Genomic DNA, 21,716 nt, shown 5'->3' with positions numbered 1-21,716 from the left:
GAGAACATTAAAATTATAGTTAATAGTTTCAATCCCAAGCTAACTGGTACAAGACAACTGATAAGCAAAGTATGAGGCCACCAGATGTTAAACATAAGACATTATTAGATCAAGATACAAATCCTTAAGTACTAGGTCTGACCAGATCAGTCACAACTGATCCTGAAGCACACATATTGTTGATGTCCAATCACACACCAATTCAGAACTTAAGCATGCAACTGTCGTTGCTACATCATTGATAGTGGCCATCACTTGCCAACAACCATTACCGCCATCAGTTGCTACCCAAAATTTGCCAAAGACCCATAGTAGCGAACAATTCAGGAACACATTTTACAACCATAGTACTAAGCTAGATCCCAATATTTTCTGCTGCTAAAGCTCACCTAAACCCTATAGCTAGATCCACATGATACTCCACTGACCATGATCAGGTCATTTGCGAATGAGGCGGACAAGTGACTCTTCATACCACCCGAGATTATGTAGTTCGCCTTCCATGTGCATAGCCTTCTGAAACTGACACAACATCTTAGGCACTATGACACTATACATGTGCTCCGCTTGATCTGCGACTACTGCCTGTTGTGGTGGCGGTGGTTGAGTTCCTGCTGTCCCAGCCGCCACGAGCTTCTTTGATGCTGCAAGCTTCTCTGAAGCTGCTATCGCTGCCACTAAACCTACTTGCCGACTCCAAATGTCAACAGAGTCATCTTTTACAAAATGAGCCTGGCCATGGTTGAGATTCTTCTTAGATCTGTCAATCCTGTTCTTCATGCCACACTGAATCTTGTTTATGATTCTTCTGTACTTTACATTGTCCAGAGCCTGAATTATCATCAGCCGGTTATACATCACAACAAACACAGAATATTTCATTGCTTCATTGTCATGGCAAATATGGAACTTAATCAGAAAATATTTTTTGCGCTTGAAGTTCCTCATCAGCGATATTAGGTTCTCGGTGTCAACAGGCAGTCCAACTAGTAAACCATCAAAATATACAGCGTGCTCGATCATATTGGCCCCTGCTTCCATGTCCTTCCACCTCATCTGCCCTCCGAGCTTCTTCAACTTATTCATGAGGTGTATTTCTCCTTTAAGAGCACCGAGACGAGTAATACCAAAATCTGAAGCATCAAATTGCCCATCCAGTGTCCAACCATGGTTATGGAGATCACATAGCCAATGCACAATGGCAGTGGTGGTGTGTCTAGCAGGATCAGAGGATTTGACATACTTCCTGGTATCACCTGGTATGGAAATTTCCATCACAGGTACTTTGGAAGCGACAAATGATAGCAACTTCTCACGCTTTTCGATTCTGGGAACAATAAAAAATAATACCCTGATATCAGCCTGCGCAATAGATCACCATAAGAAATATATGGAGGATCATACATTCATACTTACTGGGATAATCTGAGTAGCAGCAGGACGAACTGGAAGAATCTGAGTAGCAGCAGGACCAATTGGAGAACATGGCAACACCTAAAATAAATGGAAGCACAGTTTAATGTGAATTTCATAACAGAATCCCCCCCCCCCCTCTTCGTAATTTGATTTTGAATAGTGTAACCTGTACAATTAAATAAAATTAACAAGAAATTTCGGTGTTCATACGACATTACTGTGATGAACTTCAAGACCGCAACTTTTTTTTCTCCCTCTTAATTTAAGATTCAATTCAACCTAACAAGCGGACTAAGGGAATACTGTAACCAATTAACACTAAAACCTACTCGAATCGCCTAGTAGTACAACAGTACACTTAAATAAAATTAACAGATATGGCTGGTATCGATCGACATTACCACCGAGGGGGCCCTCAAGCCACAGCCACGCCTGCGCTTGAACCGACCGCGCTGCGGCGAGGACGTCATTCTCCCGAAAACGAGACGGCGGGGAAGGGAGAAGGGGCTGCGATGGTAGGTACGGCGGCAGAGGGATTGGGAAGCGTGGGTGCCTGCGGTAGAGACGGCGACGGCTGAGCGCGGCGCGACCTAATTACCGTAGTATGGCTCCCCAGGACTGGCGGCGAGGAGAGAGGAAGGGGAGTGGTGGGTTTAATGGGCCGGTATTCAGGAGATGCGTATCCACCAGTGGCCACAGGCCGGCCCACGGTGTTTCGCGCACGTGAGGTGTACAAACGAAAAATCAAATCGGCTAGAAGAGAACTTTTTCATTGTTTTCAGTAATGTTCGTATTAAAAATGCTTGATTTAAGTGAAAAAATGGCTAAAACACTAACCGATAGCTCTTCTGGTCATAGCAACTGTTGTTTTTGCCAGCGGTCGCTAGCCCAGTTGGGTGGGCGACGCGCTCGGCATCGTGCCGGCCGCAGCTCGAGTCCCCGTGGGGGCAGAATTGTTGGCCACAGCACAGGTCTAAGGCCGGTGGCGTAGTTTAACTGTAGTTTAACTGCGCGTTGAAAAAAATCTCCTTGCCCACTCCACTTTAAAGCACAGGTCTAAGGCCGGTGGTGTAGTTTAACTGCGCGTTGAAAAAAATCTGCTTGCCCACTCACTCCACTTTAAAGCACAGGTCTAAGGCCGGTGTTGAAAAAAATCTCCTTGTCCACTCCACTTTAAAGCACATGTCCCTTGCCCACTCCACTTTAAAGCACAGGTCTAAGGCCGGTGGTGTAGTTTAACTGCGCGCCGGTGGTGTAGTTTAACTGCCCACTCCACTTTAAAGCACAGGTCTAAGGCCGGTGGTGTAGTTTAACTGCGCGCCGGTGGTGTAGTTTAACTGCGCGTTGAAAAAAATCTGCTTGCCCACTCACTCCACTTTAAAGCACAGGTCTAAGGCCGGTGTTGAAAAAAATCTCCATGTCCACTCCACTTTAAAGCACATGTCTAAGGCCGGTGGCGTAGTTTAACTGTAGTTTAACTGCGCGTTGAAAAAAATCTCCTTGCCCACTCCACTTTAAAGCACAGGTCTAAGGCCGGTGGCGTAGTTTAACTGCGCGTTGAAAAAAATCTCCTTGCCCACTCACTCCACTTTCCTTGCCCACTCCACTTTAAAGCACAGGTCTAAGGCCGGTGACGTAGTTTAACTGCGCGTTGAAAAAAATCTCCTTGCCCACTCCACTTTAAAGCACACTGTAGTTTAACTGCGCGTTGAAAAAAATCTCATTGCCCACTCTACTTTAAAGCATAGGTCTAAGGCCGGTGGCGTAGTTTAACTGCGCGTTGAAAAAAATCTCCTTGCCCACTCCACTTTAAAGCACAGGTCTAAGGCCGGTGGCGTAGTTTAACTGCGCGTTGAAAAAATCTCCTTGCCCACTCCACTTTAAAGCACAGGTTTAAGATCGGTCCAGTCTCACACGGGCTGCGGTGCCGCTGTGTATGGCTGGAGTGGGGGTTCGGAAATTTTCTCGACCTACATGAGAAGTTGTTTTCTATCTTAATCACAATGCCTTCGGAGCGGTCTTTCCCGGCAGGTCGAGTTTTTGCAACTGTTGTTTTTGTTTTGAGAAAATCTACAACAGTACTACGTTGTAGACATAACAGTTGCCGGATGACACCATCCGACATGCCGTGTCTTCGCGTGTAAACCCACCTTCCTATACATCATCAATTTGGTTGACAGTACGGTTGGTTCCGGCCCAATAAGGGCTTTGCTTACAGTTGCCGATAGTACATCAAGACATGTGGTCGGACCCTAGTACCCTAGGGCTCACCGAACAAACGAGTGCAACACATCAAACAAACACCACTGCAATGCCAAGCACATTGAGCTTGGTTTCTTCTTGAGTCCTTGTGAAGGGCTCGGTCTAGGACATTGCCATCTATATCCTGCTAACCAATCAGCATTCAGTAAAAGCTTCCCTGCAGCGTGGCAACAGGTGCATTCAGTAGTATATGAATATGATGCAAGGGTACAGTGTGCTCACCTGATTAACTTCTGGTTTTGTCGTCGCTGACAGTACGTAGTGGCACCTTGGGCGGACATCGACGTGCCCAGAGGGAAAGAGTGAAACTGTCACAGCATGATCTAACACCACCGCCCAAAAATAAGCCTCAGCTAGCGCAGCAACCTCGCCATGCCATGCCACGGCATCGCTTTAGTTTGCGCCCCCCACACGAGTTAGATCATGCTGGCAGCTTCACTCTATCTCTTGGGCACTCACCCCCCCCCCCCCCCCCCCCCCTAGAAGAGCACGCGGGAGGGAGAGCTCGAGAGATCCTCCCATGGCGCAGCAGCTCATACAGGCAGAGAGAGGATCCCACCACATGGCCGCCCGCCCGCCCGCCTGTTATAAATAGAGCCGGATCGCCGGGCGGGCAGGGATCCGGCACATGGGGGTGGCCGAGGCTCGCGGTCAAGAGGGCGCGCGCCCCTAAACAATGCTCGCCCTGTCTGACGGTGACCCTGCCGCCGCTGCGAGCGCGAGGGGGATCCGAGACGCACGCGATGCCATTGCCAGCCAGCGATGCGGCCGGCGGCGAACTGGCGGCCGGCCGCGCGGGCGGCCAATCGGCGCGGGGTCAAACGGGAGGCCGGCACATGCGCGCGCCAGGAGGAGCGCGGCCCTGTGTCGTGGCGCGACGCGGGGGAGGCGAACATGGCCTTGCCTGCCGCGGGGGATTAACTGCCCCGGCTTTGTCCTCGCCTGCAAACAAATTCCGTCTCGAGAAGCCAAACCGCGAGTTTTTAAAAACGGCGTGGACTGAAGTGGAGGGATTGCTCCATGCAGAGATGCACGATAGTCCAAGATCAGGCCTCTGCGCCTCTGCAGACCGGAGGTGCTGCTTAAAACATATTCCAGTGTTCAACCAAAGCAAAATAAAGGGTTGTCGCTCAAGGATGATAAATAATACACAACGCCAGAGTCTTTCAGATCCCTGAACTAAGTCGTATCAAGACAATCGTGTAACGCTCAACTCAAGTCCAACTTCTCATCGGCTGAAAAAAAAAACAAAGAACTGCAATGGACGTCTCGTGTTTCAGTTTCAATGCAATGGATGGTGACAATCTCACAACGCCTATAGACAATCAACACTGGTATAAAATTGTAGAGCACAGCCTGACTGCAAGATAGTAAAAGTTCCCCAACAGCTGACGCCGAAAATGGCGTGTGAAGATCAAAACAAATAACCTCACGAAACAGTAACTCAACTCAGCAGTCTATTGTTACATACACGGACGACCGGTCATCGGTGGACTTACAGTTGTACAAATAAATAAACAAATAAATGAAAATGCACATACAGAAGGCTGATGCAGCAGTCTAGCAGACAAATGCCTTGGACCTAAATTAATAACTCAAGACACCATCAAATGACGATAATAATAATGATATGGAAAAAAATGGACACATACAATGATACAAGATCAGATGACTAGAACAGGTGAACCCGTGCCGCTACAAAACTGACCGGCTCTGGAGGAGCTCTGGCGACCAAAGTTGCTGGTTTGGTCCACTCTTCATGTTCAGCCTGCCAGCCACCTGAACAGAAACTAACGGAGCAGCAAAGTGGCCATTGTGCTGGTTAGAGCTTGATGGTCAGATCAAATGGCCTGCGGAAAGCACCCACATTGGCTTGTCCCATTTGTTGCTCTGGTTGACTACATCATCCAGTAGATTTTGGTTCAAGATCCAAAGTGTCACCTCATGTCATAACATGTGGGTAAGGAGCACAGTGAGTTGTAAATTTGCTCAGTTTTGGGGCGCATGGATGCAGTCCCTCTGGTACACTGGTAGAAGAGATCTATCAGACGTCTCAGTTTATCTGCATGTGCATCAGATGTGATCCCTAACTTCAGCCTCGTAACTGGCTCATCCATTGTCCAGAAGGCTTCTAGTTCCTGAGTTAGCCTTGGCCTTTGTTTCTTCCTCTGAAGAGATAGTTTAGGAAGATGGTTATACATTCATATGCAATCACTAGAGCAACTACATAAACAGTACTTTGCTGCTGATGTAAAGGGGCCTTACCATTATGAGATCATATATTTCCGAGTCAGGAAGTCCCTGGTAGGGTATCCGAAGTGTAAGCAACTCCAATAAAAAGCATCCGAATGACCAGATATCTACTTCCTGCATCCAAGAAATATTTAATCAGACAACTGAGCATCTTGGGGATTTGGAAGAGATGGGGTAGATCTGTAGATGTTTGACTAGCATACTATTGCAGGTACCTAGGGGGATATGTATTAACACTAACACTGTTACTCAATTCAAATGGACCTCAATTTACTAAATTGAAGTGGATTTAGCAACGGAATCCAATAGATATGCATATACACAGGCTACCAGGAACAAACAAATGCATAATAGTTCCAATGGTCAGAGTAATGCCTGACGTATAAATAGATGTGCCCACAAGATGTATGCAAAATTTGCTACTGCAAGTTAATTGATTCTCAGTTTAGAACATATTTAAAATTGAAGCCACGTTGAAGACATTGGTATACTCAACTAAAGCATATCCATGATACATGCTGTAGAGAACACAAATATCAATAAAGTTCCCCAACAAATATGTTGAACGATTGAATAAATATTATGAATAAAAAAAAAGAATTACAAATTCTTACCAGTCCATAATGGTGCTTTTCATGCATGGCCTTAAGAACCTCTGGAGCCATCCAACAAGGTGTCCCGACACAAACATTAGGTGGATGCGTACCAAGGTGAGATATACAGCATGTATGGGACAAAGAATGCAAAGGAATGGATCTATCAAAATCAGAAAGTTTGACAACAGGTGCGCCAGCATTCCTCTTAGAATCCAGGTCAACCAAAATATTCTCACTTTTTATGTCCCGGTGAATAATAAGCTTTTTGTGCATCTCCAATAATGCACAAGAAACTTCCCGAGCAATGTAAAATGCCAGATCAATGGGTACATACTTCTTGCCCTCCTTCAGTAGCTTTGTCAAATAGCCCTAATGAGAAAATAACAGGTTCAATACCAAAGCTTATCTTAACTGATATGTTGAAAAAAAATACAGTTTCATCTGCAAGACAAATGATTCACCTTGAGAGAACCTCCATTGACATACTCCATTAATACTATTGATTGCAATATCCGGTATTCTTTATCACCATCGACTTGAACCCATTTAGATGAAAGTTGATGTCCATATATGTCCACTATGGACCTGTGCTTCCTTAATGCACCCAGCATTCTTACTTCCCCCAGAAGCTTGTATTCAAAAAGTTTAACTTCATCATTTGAGGCACTGCGAGTATCAAGATATCTTATCTGCAATTGAAAACAAAGTTAAATAACAAGACCAAACAAAATAATATCAAATAGAAGGCACCAAAGAATAAAGGTGAAAGAAAAACCTTTGCTGCAGCATCAACAGCACCAATTTTACAGTGATAGACAGTACAAGAAGCTGTAACTTCAATTTCTTTGCATGATGAGACAGATGGGAAAGAACACCGAGGAGTATAGCCCTCATCATCAAGTGCAATCTGAAGTCGACTGAGCGGTACATACCTGAAACCACATGAAGATAATGGGTTAATCAAACATAGGGTGATGATCTTGGATTCAGAAAGAACCTGCGTGTAGCATGTAATACTTGTGCTCAACGCCTCCCTGAAACAGCATGACTAATATGCATGCAACACTAGATCAGCAGACAAGATCCCCTACCACCAGGTGAACAAAATAATAAAGGATTAAAAGAGTATCTACAAGCCACTGCCAAATGAAGAATTGAAAATGTAAAATGGGCTCAGTCCCTGCCACAAAATGAATATACAGTAACTGAATGAAAACTCTGCAGGCAGACAAACAGCTGGACAGGTAAAATTTTGAATATACCCAGTGTTTTAAAGGCAACAGCTTAGCGTACAGGTGGACCCAGATCGCCTTGGGTAATAGCCACGCCTTGTCGCCTAGGCGTACCCAGCTCACCTTGGGTCAGCTTTAAATCACCGAATATACCATTCTTTTAAAGACAGGACTGCCACTCTCGTCATTTAAATCACCAGTTAAGCCACTTAAAATATATAAACCTAAAAACTGGAAATTAACTGCTTTAGAAATATGTATAATGTGGAATTTTGTACCCAAATGTAAGGCATCCTAAGGTCTCCTAAGTATAATCTCTTGGGCCCACCGGAATTAATTGAGGGAGAGAGATTGGGCCCAAGAGACCTTAGGATGCCTTACATTTGGGTACAAATTTTAAACTCTCTAATGCCTTACATTTCAGGACGGAGGGAGTGCACTTATTGCATGATGCATTCAATATAAATACAACAGATAAAAAAATGGGGGAAAATGGAAGCTACCATGATGGGTGCTTACACAGATTAAGAACAGAAAATCGCAAGATGCTCACCTGCAGAAGTACTCTGGATCCGTCTCTTCCTTTATGTTGGTGGGGTAACAAGCATCAACAATCATCCTTACCCAGCCATTCCCTTTCCTAACAGGAACAACGTTCCAAGCATGGGGGGTGTAGTCAAGATGGCCCCTCACAAGCTCGCAAGGAATCGGAGGATCCGCCCGGTCACACAAATACTGCAAATAATAGGGTTGCAATGTTCAAACCTCAGTGCAAATGAAAAATGAAACTTTGTACAGGGAGCGGGGAACTACCTTCATTAGGACAGCTCGGTGCCTACAAACGCCAAATTGCAGTGCCCCTATAGGTACAATACCCGAATTTCTTCTTTCCTTGATGATATGTATTGATCTATTACACAGACCAGTAAAATCACAGTGCCCAGACAGGGTATTGGACTGCTTACAGGCTTCATTGTTGTCGCACATGTTCCCAGCAGAACAAGTACAAACAAAAGGCTGTTCCTTCCTCAAGCTAACTATTGCTCTCCGGGTTCTCCCAAGAGAGGCGCTTCGGTCACAACCACCAAAGCAGTCAGAAACAAACAAAGCCAGCACTGATGCTCTCAGTAAATCATGGCCTGCATCTTCATCCATTTCAAAAGAGCATGGCCTTCTCAAATTAGATAGCAGTAATTGTGCTGAAGAAGCAATCACATCCAATTCTTCATCTTGTTCTCTAAGTAAAGCAAAAGAATATTAGAACATACAGCAAGAGAAAATCTGCCATACATATGAAGGGGCACTTACCTGTCCAAGAGAATAACTTCACGTGCATATAACCCAAGACTCCTTTCATACTCCTCTAATGACATGAAGGGCATATCTCGGCCTGCATCATAAAAGCCATCTGGTAGATGGTCATCTATGCTGCAAAATGATTCCACACTGTACTTATATGAAAGTTTTGAGCGCTCATCAATTGCTCGAGGGCATTTGCTCGGTTTAGGATTGTTGTCCATATCAGGGTGCCTTTTAGACTTTGAAGCAAACTTGGATGTCACTGAAGAGTTCCCTTGAGGGATCTCAACATCATGGGCAGATGAAGCTGTATCATCTAGTTCATTTTCAACATTGCCAATCCTGCCTCTGATGAAACAAGTAGGCTCAGCACTAATACAAGAATTGTCATCATGGTGAACTCTCATATTGAACCGAGGTTCCTCCTCATCATAGTGGTCCTGTAACATCATGCCACTATCTTTTGCAAGCCCATCCAATTCATCATCAACTATCGAAGATACATCTTCAGATATAGAACTCGTTTCTTTCAACGAATCCTGTACAGATGTTTCTTCATCATCATTTAAACTAGGAGGGCATTCATCTTCAGCCATGTTCACAGCCATTTCATCTATGTATTTTTCATTCAGCTTGCTCCTGCTTGACTCAAGACGCTCCTGGCGAGCTTGTTGTTGCCAGCAATCACGTCTCCTCCAGCCCTTCTTCATTTTCTGTGGGGCATGGTGTTTTAAATTTGGGGAAGCTTCTGGTTGCAAGCATAAAAGCGCAGCGTCGGAAGAACGACTTGAAATTATTGATTCTGCTAATCTGTTCGTGCTTGCTACACCTGAGTACTTCAGCTTACCACCCTTCATGCCATTCTCAACATTTCCCCTCATGTCACAGCATATCCATGAGGGAATTACATAAGAATGGGAGAGCCTATTAAACTTGAAACAGAAATTAAAGTGTTACTCTATATATTGAATTTATAAATACATCCATGATATATTAAATAGCATCAGAGAGTAAGTATAACATCACTAGTCTTAAGCTTAGCTATTACTAAAGCAAGCAATGATCCCTTGGTTCGTCAATCGGAGTCCTAATCGGAATCCAGGTGACCGTATGTTAAGGGTCCAAAACCATTTAGAATTAACGTTTGGCTAGTAGAATAGAAAAAACTGAAGCCCTCGACCGACAAGTACTATAATATTATAAAATACATATGGTGTATAATATATAAATTTTTATATGCTAATCAATATATTCATATAGCTTCCCGTAGCAACACAAGGGTATTTGCTAGAATAAACAAAAGAGCCCCCTCCCACTGCCCAGAAAACCAAGCACCCTACCATGGTTTATTTGGGGGCTAAGTACCTCCTTGGACACATTTCCCCATATATTTTCATTTGGGCTTAATGGATAGCACAAAATATGTGTAACCCACTATTGCTAAACCACAGAACAACCAATTCAGCAAAAACATGACATTTTATTCATGACTCATGAAAATAGACTTAATAAATGGATAATATACCTGAAGGTTTAAATACTGCAGTGTAAGCATAGAAACAAGTTTAACCGATCCAAGAGAAGTCAATCTGTTGTTTGATAAGTCGAGGCTTTCAAGACATCTCAAAGAGGAGATTCCTGATGGTACATTCACCAACTTATTATTGGTCACTTTGAGGAACTTCAGCGCACTCAACTCAATTATACAGTTAGGTAAGTTCTTCAGTTTGTTGAAAGAAAGGTCAAGTTCTTGGAGCTTCCTGAGGGAGCCAATCTCAGGAGGGAGGTACCTGAACATTGTGGAAAGAAAGATACAATGTCATTTCCTTCAGTTGTCTGAGAAGGATAAAATAATTAACTCAATATAACATAGGAAAGAAGTCATAACTAGAACTATTATTAGGCCCTGCTCTTCCTTATCAACAGTCTGTTCAGAGTAACCAGATGCTATGCATCAATCATCAATTCATCATAACTGAACTTATCTTGCTTACAATGTTTTACAGTCGTCTAGTCGGACCTAGTTGACATGGCACCGATAAGGTGATTAGTCGAGATTAGTCGTCGATCAGGCCGATTAGTCGAGCCTAGTCGAGCCTAGTCGTCTGTATAGTCGTCCTATCATGCTAGGACCGATATGATATGTATACTATACATTACATAGTGTATATCAAGCATGAACACCGCAATGATGGTCAGTTGGTCACTCACTTGTGAGATTTGGGTGACAGCGGGTCTGAGGCACATGCATTTGTGCATATATATACCTAAAACCTAATGGGCCTAATGCCAGCCCAGCAGCCCAACCACAGTTGACACGGCCCATTACTGCAAATCTGATCGTTTTCCTACCTAGTCGAACGACTAATCGGACGACTAGAATTCTAGTCGCTCATACCTAGTCGTTGCTCCTTATCGGTGCCAAGGGAACAATAAGCCTGACTAATCGCGACTAATCGCGATTAGTCGGACGACTGTAAAACATTGCTTGCTTATTTATTCACTAACAGTCTACAAACAAGGAAATCCACATGCTGTTAACTTTAACACAGGTTATTTAAGGGAAACATGAAAACTACTTAAATATCGAAATATTTATATTAAATTAAAGGGATAATCAAGCAGATAATAAAGTTTAGGTAAAATCTAAAACGGTTACTATGCTAGTTATGGCAAACAACCAAAATAGTAGTTCACACGAGTGAATTCTGTGAATCCAGTCAGCTACTCCAATCATTAAAACACATACTTCTGGCAACACCAGAGTCACAAAAAACATCGACTCGACTATGACCACTGATTTGTAACCAGATGAAATTTGTAGACGAACTCACCTATATAATAGGCACAAGAATCAGCACTGGAGCTTCACAGAATCAGCAGTTTGGCAAAACCAATTCTATCATTGTGTTCATATCACATAGCACTGGTGCTCATTTATCGAAGGTGCTGTGGTGCTGCCTAACAGGGATGAAACACCATTGTGTTCATAACACGCGGCATTGGTGTCCAATTAGTAAAAGGTGCTGCCTAACTGGCTCAAAACATCATCATTTACGCTCCAGAAACTAATAAGACTCTAACCTATATCCACATTCCATAAACAGATGAAACTTCACGGAGACATTTGATGGTACTTCCAGCAATTCAGAAATTTAAAGGTTCCACATTGCCTATGCTCCCATTATATTTTTCAACATTAAGGGAAATTATGGTGTAACTCAGCAAGAAACCATCTAAACCGAACTCCATCAAGTCTCCAACACAGCCAATGGGTGCTCCACCACCACTAGCGCAAAGAGGCACAACAAATAATTCACACGCACCCTACTGCATTTCAAACAAGAATAGCAGCTAGCTGCAATTCGGTAATTTTCTACTGTGATAAATTGAACAGTAGGCAGATGAATTAAAAAAACTGAAACGTGGTAAACATTGCAAGTACTATGACAAAAGCAAAGTCACAAACCATATGATCAATGATCATTCACTCTACCTAAATGAACACTTGGCAAAAGCAATCATGGTTAGCACTTAGCAGAAGGTACCTAGCATGGCAAATTCAGCCTACCCAACAGTCATTACTAATCATTGTTACCCATCCAAGCATTGCCATTTACACCATTTCCCCTAACTCGTCATGCTACTCAATAGAATACTACAAAAAAACAGCAGAGAAAAATATAAAGCAACCACATGTAAACTTGAAATCACTGGGAACGAACTGCAGCATTTACGCATATGGTAATAAAAACCATTGAGCCAGTAAACACCACGCAGGAACTGGGAATTTGAGTTAGTGGCACGTACCTAATCGAGAAGTGGCATATGGTCAGCTTGGTAAGGCACTTGAGCCCGGCAACCTCGGCCAGTATGGAGCACGAGGACGGCCTTGGCGGCACCATTGAGAGCTCGAGCTCCTTGAGCGCCCGCATCCGGCGGAGCGGCGCCCCTGAGACCCTGGGGGCCGACACCTTGACCTGCAGGCTCTCGAGCCCATCCAGCTCGCCGCTGGCGTCCGTGGGGAGCACCTCGACATCGTTGCCGAAGAACTTGAGCGACCTGAGGCCGCCTCCGCCGCCTATGGAGCGCGGGACGAGGTTGAACGTGTTGCGGTAGATGTATATCTCGCGGCCGCCGCCGGCGGGGGACGCGGGGAGGGTGGCGAGGTCCCAGACGTTGCCTGCGACGTCGGCGGCGTCGGATCTGCGGGCGGGGAGGTCCTCGGCGTCGGGCACGGAGAAGGCTGGGGCCATGGGGCGCCGCCGAACGGCGGCGGCGGGGTTTTGGGCGGCGGAGCCTAGGGTTTCGTACGGGGGAGGAGAGAAAGGGGGAGGAGAGAGAGAGAGACAGAAACGGTGGTGGGAATAAAAAGTTTTGTTTGTACAAAAAAAAAAGGAAGGGGAGAGTGCGCGGTGGGGACTGGGGGACACGACACGCGACTGCACGAGCCCGAGAAGACGGAGCAACTAAGCCCCGTTTGGTAGGGCTTCAGCTCTTCCAAAAACAGCTCCGGCTCTGACTCCTCAGATGGAGCGGCTTTTCTGGTGGAGTTGGAGCCGTTTTAGAAAATGTTTGGCAAAACAGCTTCACTTGTTAGATTGATGTATAAGCCGCGTGAAGTCACGATTTCATGGCTTCACCTTGCCTGTGTAAGCCGCCGACGGCTTCAGAACCGGCTTCACACGTAAAGCCGGTCCTGAAACAAACGTTTGGGAGGGCTTCACCTGAAGCCGCTCGTGAAGCCGCCGGTGAAGCCCTCCCAAACGGGGCCTAAGCTGCTGGGGACTCGGCGCCACGCGTTTGGCTCGGCCGAGTTTTCACGGTTCGGAATGGGCTGGTCGGTTCGGAATAGGCCTACCAGGGCGGGTTTTTTATTTTTATATTTTTTAAAAAGGTTTTTTACATAAATATATTTTCGATTTCATATTTTACAGTTTTATACCCCTATCGCCAGGCAGGGGGCCTAACGCCTGGCGGGGGGCGGCAGGGACCTACATGTAAATAAATTTTTTTTTTGCGCGGAGGCCCCTGGCGGGAGCCTGCCGCCCTCCGGCCGGGCGACCTGCCGCTCGATGGAGGGGCGGCCGGCAGCCCGCCCGCCCGGCAGAGGGGCGGTAGGCAGCCCCCAAAATATAAAAGCCGAGCTCATTCTCTCGCACCATCATTTCCTGTCCACGAAATACAATGAACGAAATTTAAATTGAACGTTAAACAAGATACCACATAAGATATTAAATTGAAGGTTTCATTCATTACAACCAAATTCTATAGAAATACGCACTGCCAACTAATTAAACAAGATATTTAGGCATACTACATACACAATATACTTAGTTTCGTATAAACAAATACATTGGAATGTGTGTCGTGCACAACTACATGCGGCGAATTCTTGTAGGTGAAGCCGACCCATCCGTTGGATTCCCGGAAGATCCAGCCTCGGCAGCAGCAGTGGGTACTGAAAGCTGTGGGCACTTCTTGTAAGTGTGACCATCCGCTCCACACAAGTTGCAACGTTTTTTCTTCATTCCAGCCTCGGACTCGTCCATTCCGTTCCGGATACGACGTGTCTGCCGTCGGCCTATGCCCCTCTTCGTAGCTAGATCAGGGATGAGCATTGGATGGAGATTTTTTTGAGTAAATGGGCCTAGAATACTGATGCCGTATATCACATGACACCAAGTCTGCGCTGCGGCTTCTTTTGTGAAATATTGAGAAACATATGACGCAGCATCTAACCCAGATACAGAACAAGCCGCGATGACATGGGAGCATGGTAAGTGATGCACCTTTGGCTTCTGGCATCGGCAGGACACCCTCCCGTCAATGGTTATCAAGACTTCTTGAATTATCCTTTGTCTGCGGACACCCTGTCCGGTCCTGTCCCTGCATAATACCTCAAATCTTTGATCCTTTGTGCCCATCGATATGACTGACTGAAATCGAGCCTTTTCAATTTTTTTCTGCATATACTCATTGACCCTTCTGCAAAAACGCCCTCCTGGATCATGAAGTAAGGAAGCGGCTGATGCGTACCGCTCCCTAAAATACCTTATATATCCATACATGATGAACTCAACAATGTCAACAAGAGGAAATCCACGAACACGACGCATTACCATATTGTAACACTCAACATGGTTGGTCGTCTCGATTCCGTAATGCCTCTTATCTGTGTCATACAGAAGTGACCACTTCTCTTTAGGCGCACCATCAATCCACTGTGAAAATGGCTTAGCATGTCCAACTACTGAATCTGTATAACGTCTCCTGCTGGATGATGAGGTCTGGCTCTTAAGCAATTCGGCGCTCATATCATCAATTATACCCCCACAAAGCATCGAACTTCCTCTGCTGATTCTGAGCGCACAATCGCTTGAACAAATTCATCAGATCCTTGTTCTTGAACCGCTCATAAAAATTTGTAACCATATGCTTCACACACCACCTACTGACAATATTTGGCCATATAGGAGGTGAAAATGGACTACCTTCTTGTAGCTGCCTTATAGCTGCAAGGAGATCTGCATGTCTATCACTGATAAGGCAAACATTAGGCCTTCCAACAACAACATGACTCTTCAGACGTTCAAGAAACCAGTACCAGCTTTTTGTATTCTCATTCTCAACAAAGGCAAAGGCGATGGGAACTATCTGCTTGTTGCAATCAATTTCGATTGCCGTCAATATTGTTCTCTTATATTTCCCTGTCAGGAAAGTGCCGTCAATACACAGAACAGGAAGGCAGTAAATGAATGCCTTCACACATGCTCCAATGCAGAAGAAAGCTCGCAGCAGAATGCTTGGCCCCCCTAACAAGCTCGGTACACTGTATGTATCAAAAGCACTTTCAGAATTTCTGTGCATAATTGCTTCAAGCATAAGAGGTAGGTTGTCATATGATGCTTCATAAGTGCCAAACCTCATCTCAAATACCTTTTGTTTAGCCCGCCAAACCTTTGCATAGCTGATCACATACTGGAAATTCTGTTCAATTTCCCTAATTATCAATGCAGACTCGTAATCCATTTTGTCGAGAATCACCATGTCGGTACCCAACGACTGGGGTACCCCTTCTTGCTGTATCTAGGCAAGAGTCTTGTAGTTATCCTTGACTACGTCCAAACAGCCGGACCCCTGTGGTCCGGAGTGCTGATCTCTCGGCGACGGTTCCGGACCTGCCTCACGACTGGGAAAGGTCCGGGAACGACGCGTGTCCCGGAAGAGGCGGACAGCCCGAACAGCCGGGGCTCCGGACCTCCCGAGGGATCCGGACCCCCGCGGAAGTCCCGGACCCCTCATAGGGTCCCGGACCCCTTGTATGGTAACCGTACCACTCGCTAAGGGAAAAAGTCGACGCCCTGCCTCGGGGTGGTCCGGAGCGACACGTGTCTACAAGCACGATATTTCAAGGCCGCTTGGTCTCCATACTAAGCCTCGTCCACCACTGCATTTATTGTGGTAGGTGGACACCCGCATTGATGCGGTGGAAGCCAAGGCGATTCTTTGATCAGGAGGCACTATTGATCGCGTGTTACCAAGATAGTGGAGCCGCAGGCGGCGCCCACGCCGCGCCTGCCAAGTCTGCCATAACAGATGGATACGACGGCTCGGCTTCACCCATTATGACGCCTACATAATAGCCTCCACAGGCTACGCCGCAAGCTACGCTCCCCCAACGGACACCTTGGTGACGGGACAAGAGAAGACCACTGTAGCGCTAGCAGAGCGTATCGGAGGAAAGATCCGTAACCACTGTACCCATCTGAATACTCTGCGTAGTATGCTGCGCAGTCACGTTGGGCCCACCCGTCGGGGCCCCAACGTCCTATGTATCCGCCCCCTTGGTCTATAAAAGGGGGCGCCCGCTAGAAGGAAGACTCAGGCTGGGGAGAACCAAGGCCCGGCAGAGGATAGACTCATACTCAACAGAGATCAAAACTTCTCCCAGTGGACGTAGGGTATTACGCTCCGGCGGCCCGAACCACTCTAGATCGTGTGTTCTTGTGTGCACGCCTCAGAGCTAGATCAGCCCAATCGCCTAGTACCTCCCCGAGTACTCCCTCTCTGGGAATAGGCGGGTGCGCTCCGCCACCCGGCTGTGGGTACCCTAGAAATCCCGCGACATTTGGCGCCGTCCGTGGGGAGGAACAGGCGCTGGCTGGATCTTCAGGCTTCTGGGGTCGTGTTCATCCTCTGCAACGACGGACAAGAAGATGAAGAGAGGCATGGTGGCACCAACGCCGCATGCTGTGGCACTGGGACGCCAGCGTCCTCGGTGCGACGGTGCACGGCAGCGGCGCCTGCTGTGCGTCGCCACTGCGACGCCTCAGAGCCGGCACGATGGTGCGCGGGGGCGACCCCTGTCGCGTGCCGCCCCGCATCATCCCAGTGTCGGCTCAAGGTTTTCTCTCAACATGGAGCCCGGAGCCGACGGCCATCCCGGAGGAAGTTGGCCGTGTCGTCCTGCCGTCGCCAGCACCGGAGATCCGCCTCAGCGTAGCTCGGTGCTGCTGCAGACAAGGCCCCGCCGCCAGGCGCGGGGGCCCCTGGCGCTAGCACCAAGGACAAGCCGGCAAGCGACCGCACCTCTCCGCGCTCCACGTCCGGTCCTTCTGCTGCGCAAGGGCGTCTTGTTTCCATCGGCAGACGACGACGGCGGTAGGAGGGCCTCTCCCACTCAAAGCCAAAGAATTTGTCTCATGCTACCTAAGCATATGACAGCTCTTAGGCAAGGAGTGGCTCCCCGAGCTCCCGAGGTGATGCTGGATGATGCAGTTCAGGCACATCTAGGGCGCCTTCGCCTCCGATGACTATGAAGAATTCAGGAGTGGCCGTACCACTTTCAACCGGAGAAGAACACGCCGTATAGCATGCAGCCGTAGGTTACTCCTAAGAAAAGATTAAGAGAGTCCTCCTTTGTAATAACGTGGCGCCTATGTGTGTGTCCAGAGCGGTCAAGGTCTGACCTTGTAAACCCGTCCTCTGGACCTATCACACAAACAGGCAAAAAGCGGTCCGGAGCGGTGGAGGTCCGACCTCGTAATACCGACCTCTGATGTATACCGTGATAACCACACTAATAAAGGAGAGTTATTTTCTTAATCTTGTCTCGCCACCACTCTAATTACATTCATTCGTTCTGATTGGCTAACCGTCTCTTCCCCCCAAACAGAGTCTTTTCTTTTGTTAGTGATCCAAGTTAAGTTGCCGGCCTGAGGTCAGGTGAGGACGCCCCTTCTAGCTGGAAGGCAGTCCGGACCCCTAAGGACCTGCTCTGGAGAAGTGGTACTCGTATCCTGGGGTAGAGGAGCTCCGCGTAGCTTAGCCTGGTAATGTACCCTAAGGTTACGTACTTCACTACCTTGTTACAAGTACTCTAGTATCCGAGACTGCTGTCTTTAGAGGTCCCAGGCTCCCTTCTAGTATAAGGCTTGGTTTCTTGCACCTTACTGTGAGGTCCGGTGACATTTTCCTTTGGTTCGTCAGCAATAATCCAAGTCCACTCCGGTGGCCCGCTCCGGCGGAGACCGCTCGCCACGGTCGACTCAAGTCCACTCCGGTGGCCCGCTCCGGCGGAGACCGCTCGCCACGGTCGACTCAAGTCCACTCCGGTGGCCCGCTCCGGCGGAGACCGCTCGCCACGGTCCTCAAGAGCCAGGTCCAGGAGGTGGTGTTGCTCCCTGAGCGGTCCGAGGTCTGTGTAGCCGCTTAGCTTGGTTCCGTACCCTAAGCCTACACCTTCATCGCCCTGCGGAGAGCACTCTAGAGCCTAAACCTGGCAACCGGTGTACCGGCCTCAGGGGTCCGGAGCACCCGCTCTTTGTATGAGCACACCAGCGTAGTCAGGTTGCGTAGAAACACATCACGATAGTGGCCCCACCCGCGGGTTCGTACCTCTCCCCAGGACTGGGGTACCCCTTCTTGCTGTATCTAGGCAAGAGTCTTGTAGTTATCCTTGACTACGTCCAAACAGCCGGACCCCTGTGGTCCGGAGTGCTGATCTCTCGGCGACGGTTCCGGACCTGCCTCACGACTGGGAAAGGTCCGGGAACGACGCGTGTCCCGGAAGAGGCGGGCAGCCCGAACAGCCGGGGCTCCGGACCTCCCGAGGGATCCGGACCCCCGCGGAAGTCCCGGACCCCTCATAGGGTCCCGGACCCCTTGTATGGTAACCGTACCACTCGCTAAGGGAAAAAGTCGACGCCCTGCCTCGGGGTGGTCCGGAGCGACACGTGTCTACAAGCACGATATTTCAAGGCCGCTTGGTCTCCATACTAAGCCTCGTCCACCACTGCATTTATTGTGGTAGGTGGACAACCGCATTGATGCGGTGGAAGCCAAGGCGATTCTTTGACCAGGAGGCACTATTGATCGCGTGTTACCAAGATAGTGGAGCCGCAGGCGGCGCCCGCGCCGCGCCTGCCAAGTCTGCCATAACAGATGGATACGACGGCTCGGCTTCACCCATTATGACGCCTACATAATAGCCTCCACAGGCTACGCCGCAAGCTACGCTCCCCCAACGGACACCTTGGTGACGGGACAAGAGAAGACCACTGTAGCGCTAGCAGAGCGTATCGGAGGAAAGATCCGTAACCACTGTACCCATCTGAATACTCTGCGTAGTATGCTGCGCAGTCACGTTGGGCCCACCCGTCGGGGCCCCAACGTCCTATGTATCCGCCCCCTTGGTCTATAAAAGGGGGCGCCCGCTAGAAGGAAGACTCAGGCTGGGGAGAACCAAGGCCCGGCAGAGGATAGACTCATACTCAACAGAGATCAAAACTTCTCCTAGTGGACGTAGGGTATTACGCTCCGGCGGCCCGAACCACTCTAGATCGTGTGTTCTTGTGTGCACGCCTCAGAGCTAGATCAGCCCAATCGCCTAGTACCTCCCCGAGTACTCCCTCTCTGGGAATAGGCGGGTGCGCTCCGCCACCCGGCTGTGGGTACCCTAGAAATCCCGCGACACACCACATACATCTTCTTAGCCACGAAAGTTAATGTGATATTACGATGATGTCCCACAACACCTGTCAATCTATAAGTATGTGGTGTAACAATTGAACATTCCCAGTGTGTCTTGAGCTTTCCCTTGTAGGCATGCACTCGCCATGTACAGTCTCTATCTGCACACATCACCTCGTATTCTTTGCTGCTAGACTTCAGTACTCTGAATTCCTTCCTCAGAGATACAGCCCAGAGCTTCACAGCATCCTTCACATCCTCAATGATACGATACTTTGCCCTTTGTACAACCTCATTCACTCTGTATTCAAACTCCGAACTCCTATTATCTTGTACCACTGGATTCCCAAAACCCTCTTCACGTCATTTATCTAGCACTGGGAAGCGCTCATCATCCTCATCGTCCGATGAGTCCCCACATTGCTCCATTATTCGCGCATCCTGGTCTGCTTTCTCCATGTCCTCCACAATTCCAGGTATTCGCTCGCCTTCATCTGCTAAACCTTGTGGTTCTGGTTCTGGTTCTGGAGCTTGCACGTTCTCTTCTTCTTTATCCTCTTCCATCTCTTCATTTCAGTCAGATGTTGTGTGTGTTGACCCTTCACCTAAATCACCGGCCTTCTGGTGAATCTGAATTATCATTGCGAGAGGTCACTCACTTTCAAGAGCTGCGTGCATGTAATGTTGATATTCTTCCGTACTACTTATAGGCGTCAACTCCCAGAAATCCCCATTAGTTTCCCAAGAAGTCAAGGTATGAACCGTAAGCAAATGGGTCTTTGGATTCACATTGAACTTTCTGTGAAGACATTTCTGTATGGATTCAAAACTCCTCTCTAGTGGTTTATCTAGACTGCACTGTCTTCTTTCTAATGCTGATAGATTTACTCCATAGGAATCATGAGTAATTCTATAGAAGTCACCGTAATGAACTTGAAACGCCACCTTGCTCGACATATCTGGCCATCCAAAGACTTTATTTTAATTAATCCAATATCTAGAAACATGGTATGGCTTTAATTATAACCACTAATACGAACTCTAAGTGCTTGCAATAATAAAAAATACTAATCATAGAATTAAACATACAAAAAAATTTCAATGAGAAAGTTGAGAAATATTAGTTACCTGCGGTTCGAATCCAAAATCCGGCAGGGCTTCGCCGGTGGAATTACCTCCCTCACCCCTCCTCTCTCCCTCTCCCCTCTCTGGATCTCGTGGGCAGAAAATGAGGGTGCGAGGGAAGGGGCTCAGCTTTTATATTTGGGGGGAGCCTGCCGCCCTCCTGCCGGGCGGGCGGGCGGGCTGCCTGCCGCCCCTCCACCGGGCGGCAGGTGCCTGCCGCCCCGAGGGGGGGCGGTAGGCTCCCGCCAGGGGCCTCCGCGCAAAAAAAATATATTTATTTACATGTAAGTCCCTGCCGTCCCCCGCCACCCTCCTGCCGGGCGGTAGGGGTACAAAACTGTAAAATGTGAAACCGAAAATATATTTATGTAAAAAATGTTTTAAAAAAATATAAAAATAAAAAAGCCGCCCTACCAGGAAATGTATGAATTTGGCGCCAAGCCCAATATTCGTAATGGCCCTCGGCCCCCGGACCAAATTAGGCAGCCCATCGCTGGATTGATTTTTTTTTTTTGCCGGGATCAAGATCCACGACAGCAGGTTTGTTTTTTCACTGCTG

The 21,716-nt window shown here is 47.6% G+C and overlaps 2 protein-coding genes across 3 annotated transcripts; both read right to left on the bottom strand.

Annotated features, from left to right (window-relative positions):
* On the bottom strand, positions 1-2,065 carry LOC120649801. Of its 2 annotated transcripts, none has more exons than XR_005665376.1 (3): positions 1,818-2,065; positions 1,417-1,494; positions 1-1,327 (listed from the first exon to the last, which is right to left on the bottom strand). XR_005665376.1 is itself a non-coding variant. In XM_039926697.1 (3 exons), exons 1-3 carry the CDS (start codon positions 1,884-1,886, stop codon positions 439-441), a joined length of 1,071 nt encoding a protein of 356 aa, XP_039782631.1. In that variant the 5' UTR covers positions 1,887-2,057; the 3' UTR covers positions 62-438. The 2 variants fall into 2 exon arrangements, 1 of the variants encoding a protein (XP_039782631.1); XM_039926697.1 differs by having other exon boundaries at positions 62-1,362; positions 1,818-2,057.
* A 2,983-nt stretch (positions 2,066-5,048) lies between these two features.
* LOC120649800 lies at positions 5,049-13,455 on the bottom strand. Its single transcript, XM_039926696.1, has 10 exons — positions 12,869-13,455; positions 10,584-10,848; positions 9,068-9,990; positions 8,573-8,996; positions 8,313-8,494; positions 7,303-7,459; positions 6,989-7,216; positions 6,546-6,896; positions 5,944-6,045; positions 5,049-5,846 (listed from the first exon to the last, which is right to left on the bottom strand). The coding sequence occupies exons 1-10, from the start codon at positions 13,312-13,314 to the stop codon at positions 5,616-5,618; spliced, it is 3,309 nt and encodes a 1,102-aa protein (XP_039782630.1). The 5' UTR covers positions 13,315-13,455; the 3' UTR covers positions 5,049-5,615.
* Between the last annotated feature and the right edge of the window lie 8,261 nt (positions 13,456-21,716).

The sequence above is a fragment of the Panicum virgatum genome, chromosome 9K, assembly GCF_016808335.1.
Source record: "Panicum virgatum strain AP13 chromosome 9K, P.virgatum_v5, whole genome shotgun sequence".
NCBI classification, from domain to species: Eukaryota; Viridiplantae; Streptophyta; class Magnoliopsida; order Poales; family Poaceae; genus Panicum; species Panicum virgatum.
The sequence above is the reverse complement of the archived record's forward strand: the minus strand, read 5'-3'. Positions and strand labels throughout refer to the sequence as shown.